The 20,983-nt window shown below is 40.3% G+C and overlaps 1 protein-coding gene across 3 annotated transcripts in view; it reads left to right on the top strand.

The window, feature by feature from the left end:
- The first annotated feature begins 418 nt into the window (after positions 1-418).
- Positions 419-20,983, top strand: part of osbpl3b (oxysterol binding protein-like 3b) — a 29,539-nt gene continuing 8,974 nt past the window's right edge. For 2 of the 3 annotated variants that reach the window (XM_039806957.1, XM_039806958.1), the window contains exons 1-11: positions 419-613; positions 11,945-12,088; positions 15,486-15,602; positions 16,642-16,695; positions 17,057-17,170; positions 17,420-17,584; positions 17,713-17,836; positions 18,646-18,749; positions 18,968-19,060; positions 19,170-19,329; positions 20,053-20,183. In XM_039806957.1, the coding sequence (XP_039662891.1) occupies positions 12,002-12,088; positions 15,486-15,602; positions 16,642-16,695; positions 17,057-17,170; positions 17,420-17,584; positions 17,713-17,836; positions 18,646-18,749; positions 18,968-19,060; positions 19,170-19,329; positions 20,053-20,183 (1,149 nt within the window). In that variant the 5' untranslated portion in view covers positions 419-613; positions 11,945-12,001. Of the gene's footprint in view, positions 614-11,944; positions 12,089-15,485; positions 15,603-16,641; positions 16,696-17,056; positions 17,171-17,419; positions 17,585-17,712; positions 17,837-18,645; positions 18,750-18,967; positions 19,061-19,169; positions 19,330-20,052; positions 20,184-20,778; positions 20,881-20,983 lie in introns of all 3 variants that reach the window. The other variant, XM_039806956.1, reaches the window with a different exon arrangement.

Below are 20,983 nucleotides of genomic sequence, written 5' to 3' on the forward strand. Positions count from 1 at the left end.
GGTGACAGTATATCATAATTTACGGCCTTTACGTTCTGTCATTTATTATTCTGACGTCTTGTCGTTTTGGAGACTTTGACATCATGTTGATTATTTCATTCGGTTAGTAAAAACAAAAAAGAGTAATTTCCCTTCTTATCTACAAGTGGAAACAATAATCTAAAATGGAAATATATCTGCAATTAATTACAATAATTTAAAAGACCAGAATTAAATGCCTCACTTGCAAAGTGATGAGTTTGACCGTGTGTCCTTGCTTTTGGGGTCATCCTCAATACGTCACGGAAAAATATGCTGTCAACGATACAACGCCCGCCCCTTTAAGGGGACGCTGAGCTCTGTCCTACATTTCAATTGGAGGTGGCATCAGTCAGTTACGCACTGTGGTGCCCTCCTCCATATAGCAGTGGAGAAATTAATGCTTCTCAGAGCGTGGCTGGACGGTGCGTGTCTGTACATGTCAGACTGGAGACGGCAGGCTGTCTGTTTGACGCTGGCATTTGAGTATCTCTTCATTGGCTGCGTTCTCTCATTTGGATTCAGATAAACCGACTGTTTCCAACATCTCTGTCAGTCCTCATCACCTGGAATTCACATCTGTTACTCTGTCAAGGTGAGTGCGGTTTTTTCTTTGGCAAGTAAAATTGAGTTGTCTTTTGCTAGATAATTTAATTATTTGGAAATCATGTCAGTTGAAGAAGTCTTTTAAAAGTTCATTCCTGCTTTCTTTGAGGCAGCATGTAACTGAAACATTTCATAGCAGTGAGAGAGTGCTTTAACATTTCACGAAGAGTGCTCCCTTGTAAAGCTTCAAAGTTTAACATGCCTAATGTAAACTAGGCTACATTTACTACCACATTACTTTAAACTCTGACGTTAACTCTCCTGTTGGGTTTCCCCAAACAGTCGAGCTTTTGCAATGTTCCTGTTATGATCATGACATGTGATTCATACAGTAAACACCAATAGATTATTTTAGTCTCCATGGTAACTCTGATCCCCCTTCCTTTTTTCTAGACAAGTAAAAACAAGTTGTGGGGGATCAACTGTTAACTGTTAACATATAAATCAATAGTATAACAGTAGCAAGCTATCAGTATAACCTAGGCACAAGCCAACAGTGTGAATAATATGCCTGTGTGTATGAGTGGCTGTACCTCTCATGCTGAGTGGATGTAGGTGTGTGTAAAAGTGGGCGCAGATAGGATCCATTTTCAGATTTAATCGGGGCTAGAGCTCATCATCTCATACTCACTACACAGTGTTTGGAGCAAAAACATGAATATGGAGGATTGTACAACTATTTCAGTTACCATGCAGATGGCGTAAAAGAATATATGCCAGTTATCAGCACACTTCCAGATAATTACAGTTCTGTGTAAATCCACCAAAATAATAGTGATTCTCATGCTAAATAATGTTGGGTTTGTGCCAAAGCGTTCCAGTTAAATGTCTATGTCAATCATAAATAATTTGGTTGAGTAAAAGGTGTTTTGTTTGGTACTGTGGCTCACTTACAGTGTGGCTATAATTTTAGGACTAACTGGCTTACTTTAGCTCTTTTGGGTGTTGTGTCAACAGTGCAACAGAGGAGGCTTTTCTGGGGCTGTGTGTGTTGGAACATGTGTGAGGCTCAATAGGGGCCATTGGAGTAAAGACATGGAGTAAAGATGGTGGATGGGGCGCACATCCTGCCACAGATTGGTTTACAGGTGAAGGACAAAATCACAAACAGTGGAAAAAGTTTCAAAAACTGGGCTCTGCTTTTTGAAATACTCGTTTAATAAACACTTGGGAGACGGTTAAATTCAGCATTTGTACTACTTCTCTTCTTCCTCTGTCACAGCTGTGTTCACCGGGCTCAGTGGATTGTTTGTTGCCCAATGTTATTCTTGCAGCTTCTAAGGTTTTTCGTTCCTAACACACCCAAATCAGTGATTGCAGTCAAACACAGGGAGCCTGTGAGGGAGAAGATCACTAGAATTTGTGGAATGCGGCAGCACGAAAGAAAAAACTATGTGTCTGTGCAAGACGTGTATTTAAAACAGTAGTGGGATATTGCATTGCATGAGGTCACCTCCATGGTAATTTCAGCTTTCCCTTGACATGGAGCTGAATCTTTAAATATATGTGCACAACCTATAATCTATTCAGTCATCAAGTTATATTGTAACCTGTGTAGCAATGATCCAGGGTCTGCACTAAAAAGATAATATGAATGAATATCCACTAAACAACAAGTGAATAATGCAGAAAGTGGTTGTATAGGACCAGGAGAACAGCTGTTGTGAGCATCTTGTACATGTGGCCAGGGGTAGCATATTTTTGCATGGGCAGGCCTCTATAAATAATCCATGTGGTTTCACATGTAAAAAGGCAGGTGTGGTTTGAGGCAATAGAGAAATGAAAGTAGTGGACCACCGTTTGTTAATGACCAAAGCTGTTTGTACCAAATAGTAGCACAGACAAAAGACATGAAATAATAATATATTAGAGTTTCACTTTATTAAATGAATAAGATCATCAGTAACTGTCTTGACATTACATCATTGTGTCTGTCTGTTTTCTAGTCAAAGTGATTTGGACTATTTCATTGGTGACATGTTTTCTAATGGTTGCTGCTCTTGTCTTCAGCCTCCTCCAGGCTGAAGGAAGCTGGAAGGCTGGTTTCATAACTCTCTAAGAGTTCGCCAGATATCAGCATGAAATTTTAATGAGGACTGCACTCGATACTCAATAAAGATTCTGATGATGTCATTGTCAGATTTTGACCAGTGGTCCATCAATTCACATTCTGCCTTAACAGGATCAGCTACATTTCACCCCTGCTTCTTTTCACAACAGTAGCAGTATCATATTTCATTGAGCGAGACAGACAGTTTCATCCTCACTGATTAAAAACCAGAGCCGTGTGAGTTTTAAACATTTAGATGTAATAACGTTGTGCACCTTAAAACAATGTTAGTCCAGACACTTTCAGGGGTCTTGGTCCTTTTGGTTCATCCAGCCATTGCATCCCTGGTCAGCAGCTGGGCTGTGTTTAGGGTCAGAGATTCTAGAGAATGTACATTTCGTGCAGTGTGTGATAGATGGCTCTTGGGATGGCAATGTTAGTCCGTCCACCATTGTTGGCCATAACTCCAGAATTAATACGCTAATTATATATTTTATATCCAATTTTTTTCATCATAATGTTCCGCAAAAATACTTCTCTGGCCATTATTCAACGACATAACTCAGGAACAGAAGGGGAGATGGGCATATTTCACATTTGATCAAATACTGAATTGGTTACACTAAAACTGTGATGATTGTATTGATCTTCTGCCGGGTTGAAGATGTGTGTGAAGCATCCCCGTTTTAGAATTTGTAGCTTCTTTGCAGCAACATCCATATCTGAAGCATTGTCTTCTGTAAAGGCTACAACTTTGTGTTCTGTCCTGTTCCTCCGGGAGTCCACCACTTCCTTTTTGTCATAAGATACACAATTCGTTTTATTACACTCATAATATATGTAGTCTTTACTACATATATTATATAAGTGTGAACAGACATGGATGTAAACTGCAACTTTGGTTGGCAGAGGCATACAACCATGATGCAGTAATTCTAAGATGATTCAGTCAATAAAATCAAGCCAGAAATAAATGGTGTTGTTTCTATTGTTAGGATAGTGAAAATGTCACTGTGGGGTTATACATTGTTCATACTTTGCAATAAATTAGGTCAATAAAACTCAACTACAAAAAGAAAAGGCAGGCTTAAAAGATCTGTGGGTGAGGCGTGATCACACGAAAATGTTTGTCCTTTAAAAAACACAACTGCAGTCTAACCACAAAAACACAAGCTTATCAGCTATAGTTTGAGTCAGTTTCTGGTGCTGTGATTGTCTATCTTCTATGATATACTATAACAGAGAGGGAGTCATGCTGTGAGCTAATCCATACTCCAGTCCAGAGTTTAGGAATGAAGTAAATCTCTCAAGATGTGGTAACTTTTCTCAGTCGGACAGTTTATCTCTCTGTCCATAAATACTGTAGAAGGTAATGGAAGACGATGCCATATCTAAATATATCTGCACAAGAAGGATTTAGAGATTGCTTGTGGCAGTGCAGATGTTTGTTCCAGTTTTTGTGATACCTTTTTTAGGCCTATTTTTTCTCCAGTACCACCTCGATGTCATCATCCTCTATTCTAGGTCAAGACCTCTGGATTAATATGAGAATAGATGTAGAGTTGCTGCTGATGGATCCTAATCAGAGCAGCGGTTGAGTGGTAAGCACTGTAATCTTTAATTTGGGAAAGCAACGGCTGTATCGTGCTGTCACGCAAGTTGCTGCATGTGACACATCGAGAAGAGCACTTTGAACATTTATGTTTTTCCCCACTCTTTTGTCAGTGAGTGTTGAGCTAAGCTGCGACTATACTCTCCTTATGAGCTGGTGTTGAGTTATGAGGCTGTCAGGCTCCCCCACACTGTGTCTATAACAAAAGAGAGGACCTCTGCCACACTCGGGGCAGATAAGAGACAGAAATAGTGATGGGGGTGTGTGTGTGTGTGTGTGTGTGTTACGGGAGAGAGCGCATTGAGGATGTGGTTGATTAACAGGATGTGTTTGTGAGTGTTTAATGCAAGCCTGTCATATGTCAGAGAGAGGCAGTACACATGAATGAAAAGACGTCTTGTGCTGCAGGAAGTTATCAAGGAGGGACTTTATCTGTCTCTTTCTCATTATTACAACCATAACTCTGCATGCATTTTCTCTTGGGGTGAACATGATGAGTAAGTTCACCTCACAAAAAATGTTGCAGATAGCGAAGACAGGCGTGCATGCTTTTAGCTTAGCAGCGTGAGCCTGGTTTTTGGAGTGGCTCCTTCTGGCCCTGGCAACCTTTCACCACGACGCCTTTGAACACATCAGGGGCATGCTTTGCCATCTGTGTGTTTCTTTCAGAGAAGGAGTGGCCTCACACGCAGACGTGGGCTGGCAAACGTTACCCTGCTGGGTCCAGAGATGTACTAATGAATAATAGATCTCATGGTGGAGTTATGCCAGTTTTGTCTCTCTGTTAATTCTCTGTGCTAATGGCTTGCTGGATGCTGCCGTGCTGACATGTGATAGATGAATATATATGTTTAAAGAAAGAAATACTTTTACTTTGACTCTGTGATTACCTGATTCTGCAGATGGATTTCAGAAGAGTACTTTTTTTTTGTTTCCCCTAGTCCTAGTTACACTTTCAGGTATTTTTGGGGAAGGATAGGCCTACGGGCCGCAGTAATGACTGGAGTAAGCAAATTAATTACTGCGCTAGATAAAAGTGACAGTTTTTCACAGGGAGGAAAAAAACGAAACTTTCAGGATGTGTGAAACTGCCCGTGTTCTACTCACCACTCTTCAGACTTGGATTCAGTCAGCAGTGTTACTTCTGCTTTTCGACTGAATGCAGCCTGTTGAAGGGCCTTTTCTGAAACTCTAATCACATCAGTTTTGATTGTCACAACAATGCGTTGTCTGCCTTCCAGTTGATTTTTCCCCTCAGAGACATTACATCAGCTTGATGCTGCGCTTAACGTAAAGAAATATGGAATGGTATTAAATCACAGCACTGTCTCTATGCCACACATTATTTCACGGTAGCCATAGTGACCAGAGAATATTGTTTTCTGCTAATTTCTGATCCCACCCTTTCCTTCGCTCCTTTTATGTCAGGGTTTATCTTTCCCTTCCAAGAAATAGTTAGTTCACATAATGAAATAACAAAGAATAAGTGGCATCATCCCAGCAGGGTAATGCACCGATGTAATAACATTAAAGTGGTAACTTTTAGACGCAGCAAATGAGAGCCCAGCACGTCTCCTTTGGTGGGTAGCAGCTATCAGAAAATGTTCTTAATGACTGCTTCAAAGCAAACGGGAAGAATAATCAGTGTGCTCATAACAAACCAGCTTCTGATGCAGAGAAAGATTAAAGGCAATCAAAATTAAGCAAGGTGTTCTGATTTGGGTTTATGGGTGGCAGCATTAGAGGAAAGGGAAATGTCTCTCCTCTCCAGAGTTACCAGAGTTTGCTTTGTCGTTAAAGAGCTTTGTATTGAGAGGAATGATCTGTCAGAGAATGGCTGGTAGACTGTAGAGTTAAGGTGGTTACCACAACACCATTAGGTGTTTGGTAAATGCAGAGGCCATTTGTTTTGTCAAGTTTGTGCTGACTGTTCCAGAGCTGGAAAGACCAGAGAGAAGCTTCAAGCTTTTTTTTTTGTCTTTTTGAGCAATTTTAAATCAACATTGATTTTCTTCTATTTAGATCATTCTGTTTCATCAAACCAGCCTGTCACACATTAAAGAAAATCTAATTGGATTTAGTCCAAACTGAAAAGCCATTCTTTTAATCTAATGAAACAAAAAGGATTTTCTTTTTTCTTTTAAGTCTTTCCCGCAGCTTTGTTTGTTTTATGCATAAACAGTGGCTATTTTATAAACAAAGGCTTCATAAACATAAGGAGCACCTGCTTTTCAGGGGCTGGAATTGGAATATAATTTGACTCTCACAGCTGAGTTTTGCAAAGTAAATGTTATTTAAAAGATTTGGAAACCTTTATCTAAATATAATCTTATAGTCTTGGTGAAAGTCATTATTCTATCTATATTACCATCCTACCTCTGGAGTAGCTTCAGGTACACTTTTGCTCCCTTGTCATTGCTGAACGCCAGCAGTATTGTGTCTCTCCTAAAATGAGTTTCACTACTTTCACTTCATATTAGGAGTATGTTTCAGAGTCCTTTCCAACCCAACTCCTTTAAATTACTGTGGTGCATCAGTGTTTCTTGTGCAAACATGACTCGATTTCCTAAGAAAGCTGCACCAAAGGGGGTTCAACCATATGACGTTTATTCTGGTCATATCCTAATGATGCCTGAAAGCCTGTTGGGCTTGTACATCCTTAGGCAGACTCTGGAGAAAGTGGAAGGACAGTGGAACATCTGCAACATGAACTGCAGAATGTAATAGAGGGCTTTCAGCTTCTGCCAATCTAGTTAGTGAATCTTAAAAGGATATTAAGCCATCTATAACTTCAACCGAGATCTAATAGCTGACCAAGGATTTGTTGACAGTTGACAGAACGCCTAAAGGCTCTGACACACCAACCCGATTATCGGCCGTCGGACAGTCTGGCGAGGTCGGTGATTTGAGTCTGTTCGGTGTGTTCCGAGCCGTCGGCGACAATACAGATTAGCGCCACCTGCTGTTTTACGTATTACATCTCGCGCACTTGCAGAACATACGCTCAAGTCGGCGTCGCTTCGGTGTGTTCAGAGGCACTTTTTTGAGAGACGGGATCCAACTGATCAGTCCGACTGCGTTTTCTGCCGACGGTCGGCCGTCGGGTTGGTGTGTCAGAGCCTTTAAAGTAACGTAATTAGGCATAATATTTTTAAAATGCAGAAATCTCAGCAGCTAGTGACACGTTTTGTAAAGCACCTGCAGACATTTGTAGTTATTTTGTGCAACTGGACAACATGAGTTTTATTTATACTATATAGAAATATATTAAAAAAATGCAATGCACAGTAGTGCTAAATGCTGTTTCTGGCAACATGCTCACAATGACAATGATAACATGCTGGTGTTTAGCGGGTAAAATGTCTACCATGGTCATCATCTTAGTTTAGTAGTTTAGTTTAGCGCTAAAGACAGTGGCGTTTGATGCTGATGGGAATGTCATTAGTTTTGAAGGTATTGGACAATTAAATTGACTTGCTGGTAGCATTAGATTAAAAGTCAGGTGATCACCAAAGTGATTACAATTCGTCCTGAATGAGACACGATTGTCTGTATCAAATACCATGGCACCTATCCAGTAGTTTACCACAAATGTCAACCTCATGGTGGCGCTAGAGGAGAAGTCAGTGGATCACCAAAGTCATCATAAACAATCCAGTGTTTTTAAGATCCGACCAAGATGCCAACACTGCCATCTCTAGAGCCTTCAAAAATGTAGGCTAATATTTGCCCGCTGTGATACTTTGATACTGCTTCCCCAGAGAAGTTGAAACTTTTTCTCTGCAGTCCCGCGGTCAGATGGAGGTTCTCCAATAAGATGACGATTCTGCTAAGTGAGGAAAACAGGACAGCCAGTATGAGTTTGAAACTCCTGCTAGTTACACATCTGTCTCCTCCAGGTGTCATGCTGGTTTCTCATCATAGAACAGTTGTGGGTTTTACCCACCCACACTTTACTGGAATATTCAAGAGATGTCTGTTACATCTCCACAGAACTTATTATTTTGTGTAAGAGATACTTTGAAAAGAACATCTGCTTGTATATCTGTTCATTTGACAAAGAGATTACAGGGTAAAGTATGACCTGCGAACTAATGATTTACATGAGTGCTTATATTATACTCTAAATAGACTGAACTCCAGTTAGCATGTCACTCAGAGAAATTATAGCTTTACTGTAATACGCAGGGAGTCTGAAGAGATGTATAATGATGCCACATCCTCTGATATTTCTCTGTATTTTAATTTTAAAATTGTTTCCAATCCAGAAAATATAAAGGGCACAGTGACATGGTCTAAATGGTTGCTGAGATATAACATCATACCACGTAAAAAATGGGTCCCAGCATAAGATATTAAAGAATTTATATGTGAATACTAGAGAGTATACTTTATACTTGACAAGTATTCAGTTGTTGTCCACTTAAACTTGGTATACCAATTTACTCAATGTAATGAATTTGACTTTTTCCTATATGTTGCTGTATCATGTTATGGATTTTGTCCACACTGCCTGCTAGATATGGATTTAATGGAATACATGAATCAAAATCATTCTTTGTAAAGGTCAGCATGATCTTCATCACAAAGGACTCCTTTATTCAAATAAAGCAGTCAGCAGTTGGTGTACAGCATGATAAAGCTCTGTATTTTGTATTGCTTTTTATTTTATTGTTACCAAACCTCCGTGAGATTACTTCTCCTTATCCCCAAAACATTATTTGTAAATATTTGTGTTCATGTACAGTTTATGCACTGCATAAACAATATGTCCATGTGTCTTTTTGTGTTCATGCATTCATAAATGTAAGGGAGGCCGTCTTGATGACAGTGAAACTTTCCCCTGGTTCATGTTTATCTTTTGTCCTCAGTAGCTGTCAGTGTTCATGTGATCCCCCCTGTTTCTTCGACCACTGGACAAACACATTCAGCACTCACTGCCTGTCAGCGTCCCTCTTTTCACCAAGCTGTGGTGTCAGGCATGACTTTTCTGCTCATTAGCATGAGCCACAACCGCTAATGTGAGACTTACACTGTCTTCATGTTAGACTACGCTGATTCTTTTCTCATATCCTCATATGTGTTTCCTTCAGTCTGTAAACAACAGCAACAACTGCCAAGTGAAGTAAAAATTCATACTAACAGTAAACCCCAGCCCCTACATCACTGCTCCTCTGTAATCTAATACAGTTTTATTGCAATCACGTACTGCATTTCTTCATTGCCATCATAGAGCATGTGCTCTTTAGTGAAAAAGGGTAATTACTTGAGGGGTGACGTCTAATACTGCTCTCGCCTCGATGAAAGCCTGAGAAGTGGTGTTGTTGTATCAGATGAAAGGGTGCCCTCATGGTGTGACGGTGTGACAGAACTGTGCATGCATAGCTGGTGTGATCAGTGGAAAGTGGATGAAATAATCATAGGAGATAGATGGATAGATGGATAGATGGATGGATGGATAGATAGATAGATAGATAGATAGATAGATAGATAGATAGATAGATAGATAGATAGATAGATAGATAGATAGATAGACAGACAGACAGACAGACAGACAGACAGACAGACATTTAACGTGTCTCATCAATCATGGTCGGTAGCTCAGTTTGCGTCTGGGGGCCTCTTTTTGTTTGTCCTGCCACTTTGATCCATTGTTGTGGTTGCATTTTGGTTGTTGAGCTCCATCAGACAGAGCAGTGGTGTAGGCTCGGCCGAAGCACGGAGGTTTCAAATGACTACGGTTTTGTCTGTCCAACACGAGAGGCTGTGGCCATTATGCAGCACAAAGCTTGCAGATGCAGAGCAGGTAAAGTGATTAACCTTGCTAGGGCTTCAAAGTGGTTGTCAACACGTGGCGTGTCTGATTCAGTCCGACACTGTTATGATCGTCTAGAAAATCTATTTATTACACCTTAAAAACACTGGGTCACAAACCCAGTTTCAGGTTATGTGGGCTTTGGGTATTTCTATTAAGTTTTCTAATGCAGAAGAAAAATTACCCAAATATTGAATTATTATTATTTGGGTCCTTCCTGTTATGCAGCAACATATATATATTTCCATGAATTACTTCATATATGCTTTAAAATGTGTCAAATATTTATAACATGGTTTTAATTATAGATTAAGGTCTTTATCATATAAATGCAGAATAATGCACATTAGAAACAATTTTTTCTTTTTTTTTGTACATATGCTCAATTTTGTCCCCAATGCATAATAATCAACTTCTACTATAAGCCGTAAAATTCTCAAATTCTCAAAAAAGTCTTTAAATAAATACTTGTTAGTTCAGCCCAACACTGAATATCAGTTTGATAATTTTATAGCATGCATGCATTTGCCATATCGTTATAAATTTTCATATGGGAAAAACATCCTTAAGAAGCCTTAACCCAAACTATGAAAAAAACAGACACTACAGTAATAAAAAGAAAAGAAATTCAGACCAAAATTTAATCCTGGCGTTGTCTCTCAGACTGAATCTCACAGATGTTCATTTAATGCAGCAGTGATCTCAAACCTAATAGTCCACAAACTTCTCAGTAAAACGTCTTCAGTAAAGCTAAACTAATGTCCTGCTTGTTCCCACATGGATCAACATGATTTACACATCATGCCTGCTTGTTTATCAGCTGTGACAAACTGCCACTCACAGTGCATTAGCTAAATGTGTCTCTATATGCTGACTGGTATACCAGGCACATCACGTTAATTAGTCTGTGTGAAGTGTGGCAGTTGACTGAGGGTTGCCACAGTTATTTTCACATTCTGTTGACGTGATAATATTACATTCCACTGCATCTTTACATGTGATGCTTGCCTTTTATTCCCTCGTCACTGAGTTGTGATGGAGATCAGCTACTAAAATACTGAACCATGAGTATTTTCAATAGTATACTACTTTATACTTAATTTCAGAGGGAAACGCTGTTTTACTCCACTATGTTTATCTGATGGCTGTAGGTACTTTGCAGAATAAGCTTTTAGATGATTTGAACAGCTGCTTACACATTAATGCATCAGTAATAATATAATACAATATATAGAGAATAGTGTAGCTGAAACTGGTGTCTATTTTTTCAATTAATCAAATAATTGTTTAGTCTGTAAAAATGTCATAAAATAGTGGGGGAAAATCCATTACAGAGCATTAGGTGACATCTTCAAGTATTTGTTTGTTCCAACCAGCATTACGTTTTGTGATAATAGTTCAATAGTTTTCCTTAAGTAACTATCTGAAGAAATGTTGCATGTACTGAGTACTTTTACAGTGCGGTTTTGCTACTTTTACTTTGGGTCTGTCTACATCTTCCAACACTGCTGTAGGTACTAGTGTTTGCTTCAGATTCATATGATCCTTAAACGCTTACAATCCATCACTCTTTGTAAGGGTAACATTTGAATTATTCAAAAATGCGGTCTCATCTCTGTGCAGACCAATTTATGTCCTCCAGTCTGTCTGTCAATTGTGTTCGCTTATGATGAGAACCCTTCTGTGCAGCTTTTCTTATTACATCCCATATTCTGCTCTAAATAACCTAATGCATTTTTCAGTGAGACAGAGCTAAAAGCCTTTTAAATGGCTCGCCTCTTAAAGCCATCTTTCTCTCCACCCTCTCTCCTCCTGACCCCATCTCCACCCCTTCTGCTCTCAGTAAAGGGAATGTTCCTGGTACTCCAGCCTTAGCGTGCACTGGCCAGTCTGCAGCAAGATGGGCTCAGAGGAGCACAGTTCAGCCATGTCGCAGAAGATGTCACGCAGCAACAGCAGCTCCTCGTCCAAACTCGACAGCCGCCAGGTAACGCACAACAGCGATGACACTGTAGGAGTCAAAAGTTTGAAGCATTTGCTTCTCCACATTCTTTTTTTCCTGATTGTTCACTTTGTGTATTATGTAACTGCCAGTCCTTAGGGATTTATCTTTGTTATGGGAGGAGAATGATCTGACAGTAAATGCCTTAACCATACAAACTTCTGCTAATAGGCCCTGCAGTCTTCTCATATGTTCTTGCAAGGCTCTAATTGGCTCTTAATAAATGCAAGCTGGAGGAGACAGGCTCATCTGAGTCTCTATTTGCATTTTATATCTTCAACAGCAAGGACCCAATGCTGCCAACTTGAGAAAGAGTTTTTCCCTGCCTCAGTCTCAGACCTTTAAAGGCCTCTGAAGTTCTAAAATGCAAAATTGCAACAATTCCCTCGAAAGTATAGTTCTCTCACACACATAATAGTGAAGATAATAGCACCATGTACAAACTGTTGTTGCATTTGCCCTAAGTGTTTATCTGCAGGCAGCAGACTCATACATTTTTAATTACACACAACAGCTTTGGAAATGAAATCCTGCCCACAGAATACACAGACACTAGTGGCCCATCACTTTAGAGTAACAACAAATACAGGGACTGAAAAAGAGTTTTAAATGTCCTATGACATGGTGCTCTTTGGATGCTTTTATATAGACCTTAGTGGTCCCCTAATACTGTATCTGAAGTCTCTTTCCCGAAATTCAGCTTGGTGCAGAATTACAGCCACTAGAGCCAGTCCCACAATGAGCTTTCCTTAGGATGTGCCATTTCTGTGTCTGTAGTTATTGAGGAGGAGAGAGGGGAGGGCAAGGTGGAGGGTGGGGGTGTGGCCTTGACCAACTGCAACTTTGCTCGTTTGAAAGCCATGATGTCTCTCTCTCATGGGTGGGCCAAATTCTCTGGGCGGGCAAAGCAGAGAAAGGGGAGGTAATCTTGCTCCTTATGAATCCTCAAGATTCCAGATCGGCCCATCTGAGCTTTCATTTTCTCAAAGGCGGAGCAGGATACCCAGGGCTCATTTTACACCTATTGCCATTTCTAGCCACTGGGAGACCATAGGCAAGCTGGGGGAACGCATATTAATGTTAAAAAAAAACTCATAAAGTAAAATTTTCATGCCATGGGACCTTTAATTAAATTAATAAGTAAATATTGACTCAAATGGCTGTTTTAAACCTCATAAGCCTGAGATGTGATTGGATGTAAGTTTCAGATCATCCATAAAATTGAATTAACATTTCCTCAAAGAAAATCTAAGTTGTATTTGTGGTTTTGGGGTTGTTTTCTCACTCAAATGTGTAAATTTGAGGATTATGTTCAAATTATAAGAACAAAAAAATCACTTCAAATCTTTCAATTTCTGCTGAGCAGTTGGTCAGTGCATTAGAAGAATAGTTCAACTTTTTGCAATATGAGAGTGGCATCAATCTTCTCATCTAAATCTCTCAGCAAGAGAGCAAATTTCCCAAAATGAACATGGGTGATAGTTATGGTTAGTAATGTAGGTTAATGTTTTGGTTTTGCAAGGACATGGCTCCTTCCTCACACACAATGGTTTTAAAGCTGCAGCAGGACATACGCTGTGATGGACAACTTTGGAAACATTCTTGATTTACAATGTTCTTATGTTGAGAGCTCTCCCTCTAGCATGTCATGTCTTCTTCAGTCATATTTATACGTTATCTCTGAAAGTCTCCCTTGACCTTGAAGGAAAATGCCCAGGCAGTGTGTGACATGAATCACTGTGTGACTGTGTCAGTGGGAGCTGTGACGAGCGCTCAGGGAGAGTGAAAGAACAATCCACAAGCTACACCCTCTCCATCCCCAAACCCCTACAGACAGCCACGCCTCCAGCAGTCAGCCTCTCTGACTGATGCAGTTTTAAGCCAGCAATATTATACACTGGAACATTCAGGGACAACAAACACATTCACCTCAAATCTCTGCCAAGAACCCAAAGTCTCTCTGGATAGCTGTATTATGAACGTAATTTGTGCTTGAGTTTTTGTCCAACTTGGATAAATGTATTAAGTTTAGGATATAAGCATACAATATTTTGTTCCTGCAACAGTACCCAAATATGTTCTATTTATGATATCGAACAGAGAAATGCAGCAAAGCATCATGTTTGGATAGCTGGAACCAGTGAATGTTTTGCATTTATGCTCTATAAATGACTCAATGAGCAATTCAGCATTGCACCTACCTGAAGTTGGAGAGTAACAAGATTCATTTTTTTAAATGGTCAAGGGTACATCCTGTTGACCTCATGTTTAAGATGCTAACCATATAACCACAATGTTCCTGGTGTGATTCCAGCTGGGGACCTCTATCTCAACCTCTTTCCTCTCTATTCACTGTCAAACTGTCAATAAAGACAAAAATAACAAAAGAAAATTAAAAATTGAAGCAGCACAGAATATTCTGACTTTGATTCCCCAATATGGGTCAAGCTAAAAAAAAAAACAGCATCCTAGATTTACCTCAGTGCAACTCAATAGTGTTTTTTATTTGACCCTCCCAGGTTCCATGATGGCACCACATTTTTTCCAATGAAAGTTGTCCATTGGGCGCATACACTGAAAAAGCATTCAGATGCAAAGTTGGTTGACTTCCTGGTGGCTGTTGCTCTTTTTCTAGTGATTGTGAATGGAGAAAACGTATTTTTGAGCATGTGTGCATCATGTGATACTGCAATACCGAGCGTGGCCACTATGTCAAAATCGCCCCACAGCCCAGCGCTGCACCTGGGGGCCTGTCCTACCTTATTAAATGTCCCTGCCTTTCCTAGCTACACGCCCCCAGTTTCTGTTAAACATGTATAACCTCCCAGCCCAAGCCAAGATAACCCTGACGACATCCTCAGGGGTTATTTTTCAGTGATGCAATATTCTCTGTGTCAACGAAGATGTTACAAACCCCTCTGTTTATGCTGCCTTCCTAGAATCCTCACCACTGAAGTACATGACAGAGCTATCTGGATTAGTCTATGATGAAATATCACCTTAATCTCTGTATTTGCAGGGGGATTTGGATTTCAGCGTTCTAATCTCAGTCAGGAAATTATTATTGTGAAGAGTTGAGATTAGACAGGTAAGCTAATTTTGTAAATGGGACCATGAGGTGAAAGTAATGTGTAAAGTCGTGGACACCAAACCTCATAGGTCTGAATTTTCCCTACAGTAAGTCAGTCTTCTCCCACTCCCACAGCTTACCACTGACATTACATTGAACACACTATATGTTTTTGATTTAGGCATTGACTCTGTTTTGTCGTTAGTTTTATGTTACCAAAGCTTACTGCAACTTTGATCTGCATGTGTGTGCACAAGAGTGTCTGCTAATGGGTATCTATCATCTCAGAGTTCTAACCATCTGTGCCCACAGGACAGCTGGGAAATAGTGGAGGGTCTGCGTGGAGGCTTCAGCAATGTCCTGGAGCCCCAGAAACAGGAGGGCTACATGTTAAAGAGGAGGAAGTGGCCCATGAAGGGCTGGCATAAGGTATAATCAACCACCTCTGAGGTCCTTAAATGACCCACATTACCTCGCACTTATCATCTCTTAGAGTGACATATTTACATGTAGAGATGGTCCGATACCATTTTTTGCTTCCCGATACCGATTCCGATACCTAAAATTGCGTATCGGCTGATACCGAGTACCAATCCGATACCAGTGTGTCATATATTTTATTATGTTTTAACAACTGTATACTACTATCCCTGTATGGGTGTGATATAATTTCTATCTTTGTTGTCGGTCTGGCTCAGGTTAAACTCTTTGTGAAACATGAACAAACACAAACAATGAATGCCACAGAACTTTCTTTTACTATCCAGTTTGACAGTCAGTTATAACGGAAAAAGATCATAAATAAACTACATTACCGTAGATTTTCTTTAGGGCTTTATTACGTGGTATCGGATCGGTACATAAACTCCAGTACTTCCCGATACCGATACCAGCGTTTTAGGCAGTATATATAACATCTCTATTTACATGTACTTGACAACTGAATGTCATTTCCATTTCCCAGTTTTACCCAGGATCCTTTTCCAAAAAATCTGCTGAGATGACTCATTTGTGTTTTAAACTAATTGATTTCTCCCTCAGAGGAGTCACATGTGACCTGGGTCAGTGACTGTTTACGCTCTGTCTAAAAGCTTTCACTGGGATGATACTACCTAGCTGCATTAGCTGATGGCATGTAGGTTAATAGAGCTGTATACATTTAGTATTGACTTACAGTCAGAGCATTTAAGGTCTTTGTGCTTTCAACAGAGCACCAAGAGTCACATTAAAAAGAGAGTGGAGGAGAAAGATGGCAAAATGAGGGAAAGAGTAAAGGCAGACAAGATGCAAGGCAAGAGCCTGGGATGACAAACATTTCACTGCAGAGACATTAACAACATTCATTAACAAAAGGCAGACTCTGTCATCATCATAGAGTCATGACAGTGATTTCAGACTTGCTGTCAGGGATATTTCATATCATCCTGGCTGCATCTCATTCGCTCATTGTCCTCCCTTCTCCCTACAGAGATATTTCTTCCTGGACAAGGGCATCCTGAAGTATGGCAAGTGCAGTGCAGATGTGAGTACAAAAGCCTGCTGGCTGCATACTATGTGGTTGCAGAAGATGACAAAGGACACTTTGTGTCTTGTTGTACTGCTGGCTGTCTTTCCCAGAATATCTATATGTGCCTGTAGACACAAAAGGCCCTCATTCCCTCAAAATGTCATTGTCATCGATAGGAATCACACCGTGCACTTTACCTGCCAATCTCACATAATTATGTATCAGCCATGCAGAGGCTCTGCTTGGCCAGGGCGGCCAGAGCCAATAAAAGAATATAAGGATAATAGTGACTTTAAAACTGAAAAGCATCCAGTTGCATTTGTATTAAGTCAAGTCCAAAATATTCATAACACTGTGTGTTGACTTTGCCTTGCAGATTGAGAAAGGGAAACTGCATGGCTGCATTGATGTGGGTCTCTCAGTCATGGCCATTAAGAAGAAAGCCAAGTGCATCGATCTTGATGCTGAGGAAAACATCTATCACCTGAAGGTAAACCACAAGGCTAATGAATGTAAAGTATTCCCTACAGATTTATAGAAAGTGATGTAAAACATGGATTATTCAGATTATTCCCCTTTGATTCCTGGAACAGATGCTAACATTAAAAATACTTTAGAATGACAGAACATGTGTTGTATGTGGGTGAGGGAGAATTACAGTACCTGTGTGTGTTTTCTCACCTTCACGCCTTTGTCACCTTACTTGTCCTTGAGTTGATTTCTGATATCTGCTCTGCAGATTAAGTCACAGGAGCTGTTTGATGAATGGGTTTCCAAGCTGCGTCACCATCGGCTCTATCGGCAAAATGAGATTGCCATGTACCCTACTGAGAAGTCCTTCTACTATCCCCACTACCCCTCCCCCAACTCTCCGAGCATGGCGGAGACTGCCTCTATCAGAAAGGTATACCGGTGCACACTGTTACTGGAAACGTTGTGGTCTATTTAAGATAGTAATTCACTAAATGCTTTCAGCTCTGCTTCTATGCAAATTGTTATTGGACTGACCTTTGGGTTTGTTTGCTCTTTCAGTGCATGTCTATACGAAGGCAGTCCACGGTGCATTCTGCAGGAGCCTTCCCTTTAAGCTGCAACAGCCAGGCCAAAGTAGCTGCCTGGCTCCAGTCGTCTGACGACATGGACAAGTGCTCCAAAGGTGAGGCAGTAGAATTGACTCTCGTGATTTCAAGAAGTTTCTCCACACTCAGTAGTATTCTAAAGCACTTCTTAATACCATTTTATGTGACTTCCCTCCTGCCTCTTGGTTTCTAAGCAAGATGATAAAATGTAAAGATCTGATTTGGCTGAGAGTTAAGAACCATTGGTTACATTTTATTGTTATTTCCATCCACTTATTTAGTGTGCCTGAAGGTTTGTGATCTATTTAGAGCCTCCTATTACAGTACAGTTGCCATTGAGATTAAAAGAGGCAGGTGATCTAACATTGATGAGTCCAACTTTTTAATTTGTCAAATGCTTCAGTTAATACTAAAACATCTGTCTGCCTGTTGTCTTATTTGCAAGTAAGATAGGACTGGCATGGTGTTGTTGTTTATAAAGAAAGAAAGCTGTTGATTATATAAAAACGGTATGTCTCAGATTTCATTGTGTCACATGTGTCAACACCTGCTACTTAGTGAGAAGTTTTGCTTTTCTAAACTACAAACTTGGAAAATGTACACAATAATCCACTTTTTTAAGTGAGTGACTTGTGTGTGCTGTCTTTTGTCCCTATGAACATGAATAAAGTCTTGGGTGTCACTGACACCATGGATGGTAGGTCAGGGAACAGCCATTTGTACAGCCATTTGAACAGTCTGTACATGGAGAAGTCCTTACTGGCCAAACCAGCACATGCAAGTGTTTCTGCGCTGCTCCTTTCTGATTCCTTTTCTCTTTCTTTTACTCTCTTCCTGCTTCTTAACCTTCTTATCTCAATGCTGATCTTTTTCCTCCTCTCAACAGACTTGTCAGTCTGTGAGGGCTACCTGCTCGACCTCAACCACCTGCTTCAGAGTATGGAAGTCCTGCACCGTACCTATTCTGCTCCATCTATCCAAGCACTGCAGGTCAGCACTTTATTCCTGATTCATTTCACCTTTACATGCAGAGTCATGCTGAATCACATCCAAAATACTAGATGATTACAATTATTATGCAATGTAACTTGTCTTAATTCATCTTTTATCATTTCTCTCCACCAATAGTTTTTGTTGCCCTCAAGTCATTTGCTACTAAATATAGAATACTCTCTGTCTTGACCATCAGTATCTTCCTTTATGTTCAGGCAGCTACATTTGACAGCCCCAAGAAAGAAAAGAGACTACCAAAGAAATGGCGCTGTAAAAACTACAACAAAGATGTCAAAACAACTCTGCAGGTAAATATCGTGACAGTGTGATCATATTTTATATTTTTTAGAATTAGTCCCTCCAAACTCTTTAAACTCTTTACTCCAAACTTCCTCTACTTCTCCTGCTCTACTTTAGGTACCCAGCTGCATCTCCTCTGGCTCTATCCGGCTGCACGCTTCTAACCCTAACCTCTCCACCGCTGCACTCGCCAATGATAAGGCTGACACTGAATCCCTGGATTCCACTTTTGACGTGGCCAAGCTTCAAGAGGACTTCTGCCGCGTTGCCACCAACTGTGAGTAAAATATTATGAGCTGATATTTTTACAAACTGAGAAAAACTCTACAAGTGCACATAAATCCATCTGCCTGCTGTCTTATTTGCATCGAAGATAGGACTGGCATGGTGTTGTTGTTTATAACAAATTAATGTGACAATGGTACAGCCATGGCAGCTGTTGATTACTGAAAAACTGTTTACATTCGTTAGACGTCTGGTGATGTGCCCTGTCAGTATGTCCACTAGCCGTTGCTTAGTGAGTACTTTATATTTTCTAAACCACAAAGCTTGGCAAATATGGGGTCCTAATTAGTTTTCTGCTACTCCTCGTTGAAAACTTATATTCAGACACCTGATTCTTAACATCATGGCATAATGAGAATGATTTATGTTTTACATAATGGCATTACAATTCCCACTTTTTCGGTAAAATGGGTTTAAAGTTTGCCCCAGGGAACAGCTGTCGATTCTGCTGGCAAAATTATGAAGCTAAGGATGTGTAATGAGCTTTATCGAATGAAGTGATTGCATTAATATTTCCAGCGCTTTTCAACAACTTAGCTTCCCACGCACCTATTGTGAAGTGCATGGTAAAATGAACATCATAAAACAAAGATTGTGATTTCATAGGAGATTTCACACTCATTCCATTTTATTAGAACCGTGGTGTGATAGACTGTATCCACTGTGACTGGATCTGCATTGCACTGAAATAAATGCAAATTCTTTTTTTCTGCAGTGCATGCAACCATGAAGACAGCCCTGAGTTCACTAACATCTGAGAGAGAGAGATTAAAACAATGCTTGGACCACGAAACAATTCCCCCTACATCACCGCAGATTGTCGGTTTGAAGAACACGCTGGCAACAGTACGTAAAATAACACAAACTCACACAGACAGTTATCAGTCAGGAAAAATAAATTAAGTATTCCACTTTCTTTTAGACTGTTACACTCCCCTCAGATGCCGTGTCCTCCCACATCACTTGTCAGGCGTGACACATTGTCAAGCCTCTTTAGAGGGATTACTAGCTGCGGTGTGATGTCTTCCCACCTGAACATGACCATGTTCAACAGTCATGTTTCCTGTGGCTGCTACCCAGAGGCCTTTATTTTCTACTTTGATGGTTACACACACTCATTGTCATGCTGACTAGTACTAGGACCAGTAGAGCCTCTGCGCTCTCTATGCCAACACGTTTCTTTGACTTTAAATACCCTGATGGGTGTTTGCTTCTACCTACCTCCACCTCAAATAGAGTCAGTAATGGGTGAGTAATATAGTTTGGACTCCTGTGGCTTCCTGTCTGATATTTTCGCACATATAGGTCTCTATAGAAAAGATAAATAGGATGTGTTGATGAGCAGTTTAAGTAGTAAGGGATTCATTTCAGCTTTCAGTATTAAAGGCATTAGTGGTTTGGTGTGTGCTATAAACAATGTTTATGCTGGTTATGTTTTCAGGCTTTAGCCCAGAACTCTGAGCTGAGAGAGCGCCTGTGCAAGATACACGCAGAGTCCCACATCGTAGAGCCCACATTAATAAATCTCACTGCCCCTGTGCAGGTGGGTGCAGGAATGCAGTGACTCTACTCTACCCCCACCCCCCCCCCCCCTCCCCAAACACCCATCATGATGATTATTATTATCTCCGTCTTTATTTTCATCC

Source organism: Perca fluviatilis, chromosome 7 (genome assembly GCF_010015445.1).
Source record: "Perca fluviatilis chromosome 7, GENO_Pfluv_1.0, whole genome shotgun sequence".
Classification (NCBI taxonomy): Eukaryota; Metazoa; Chordata; class Actinopteri; order Perciformes; family Percidae; genus Perca; species Perca fluviatilis.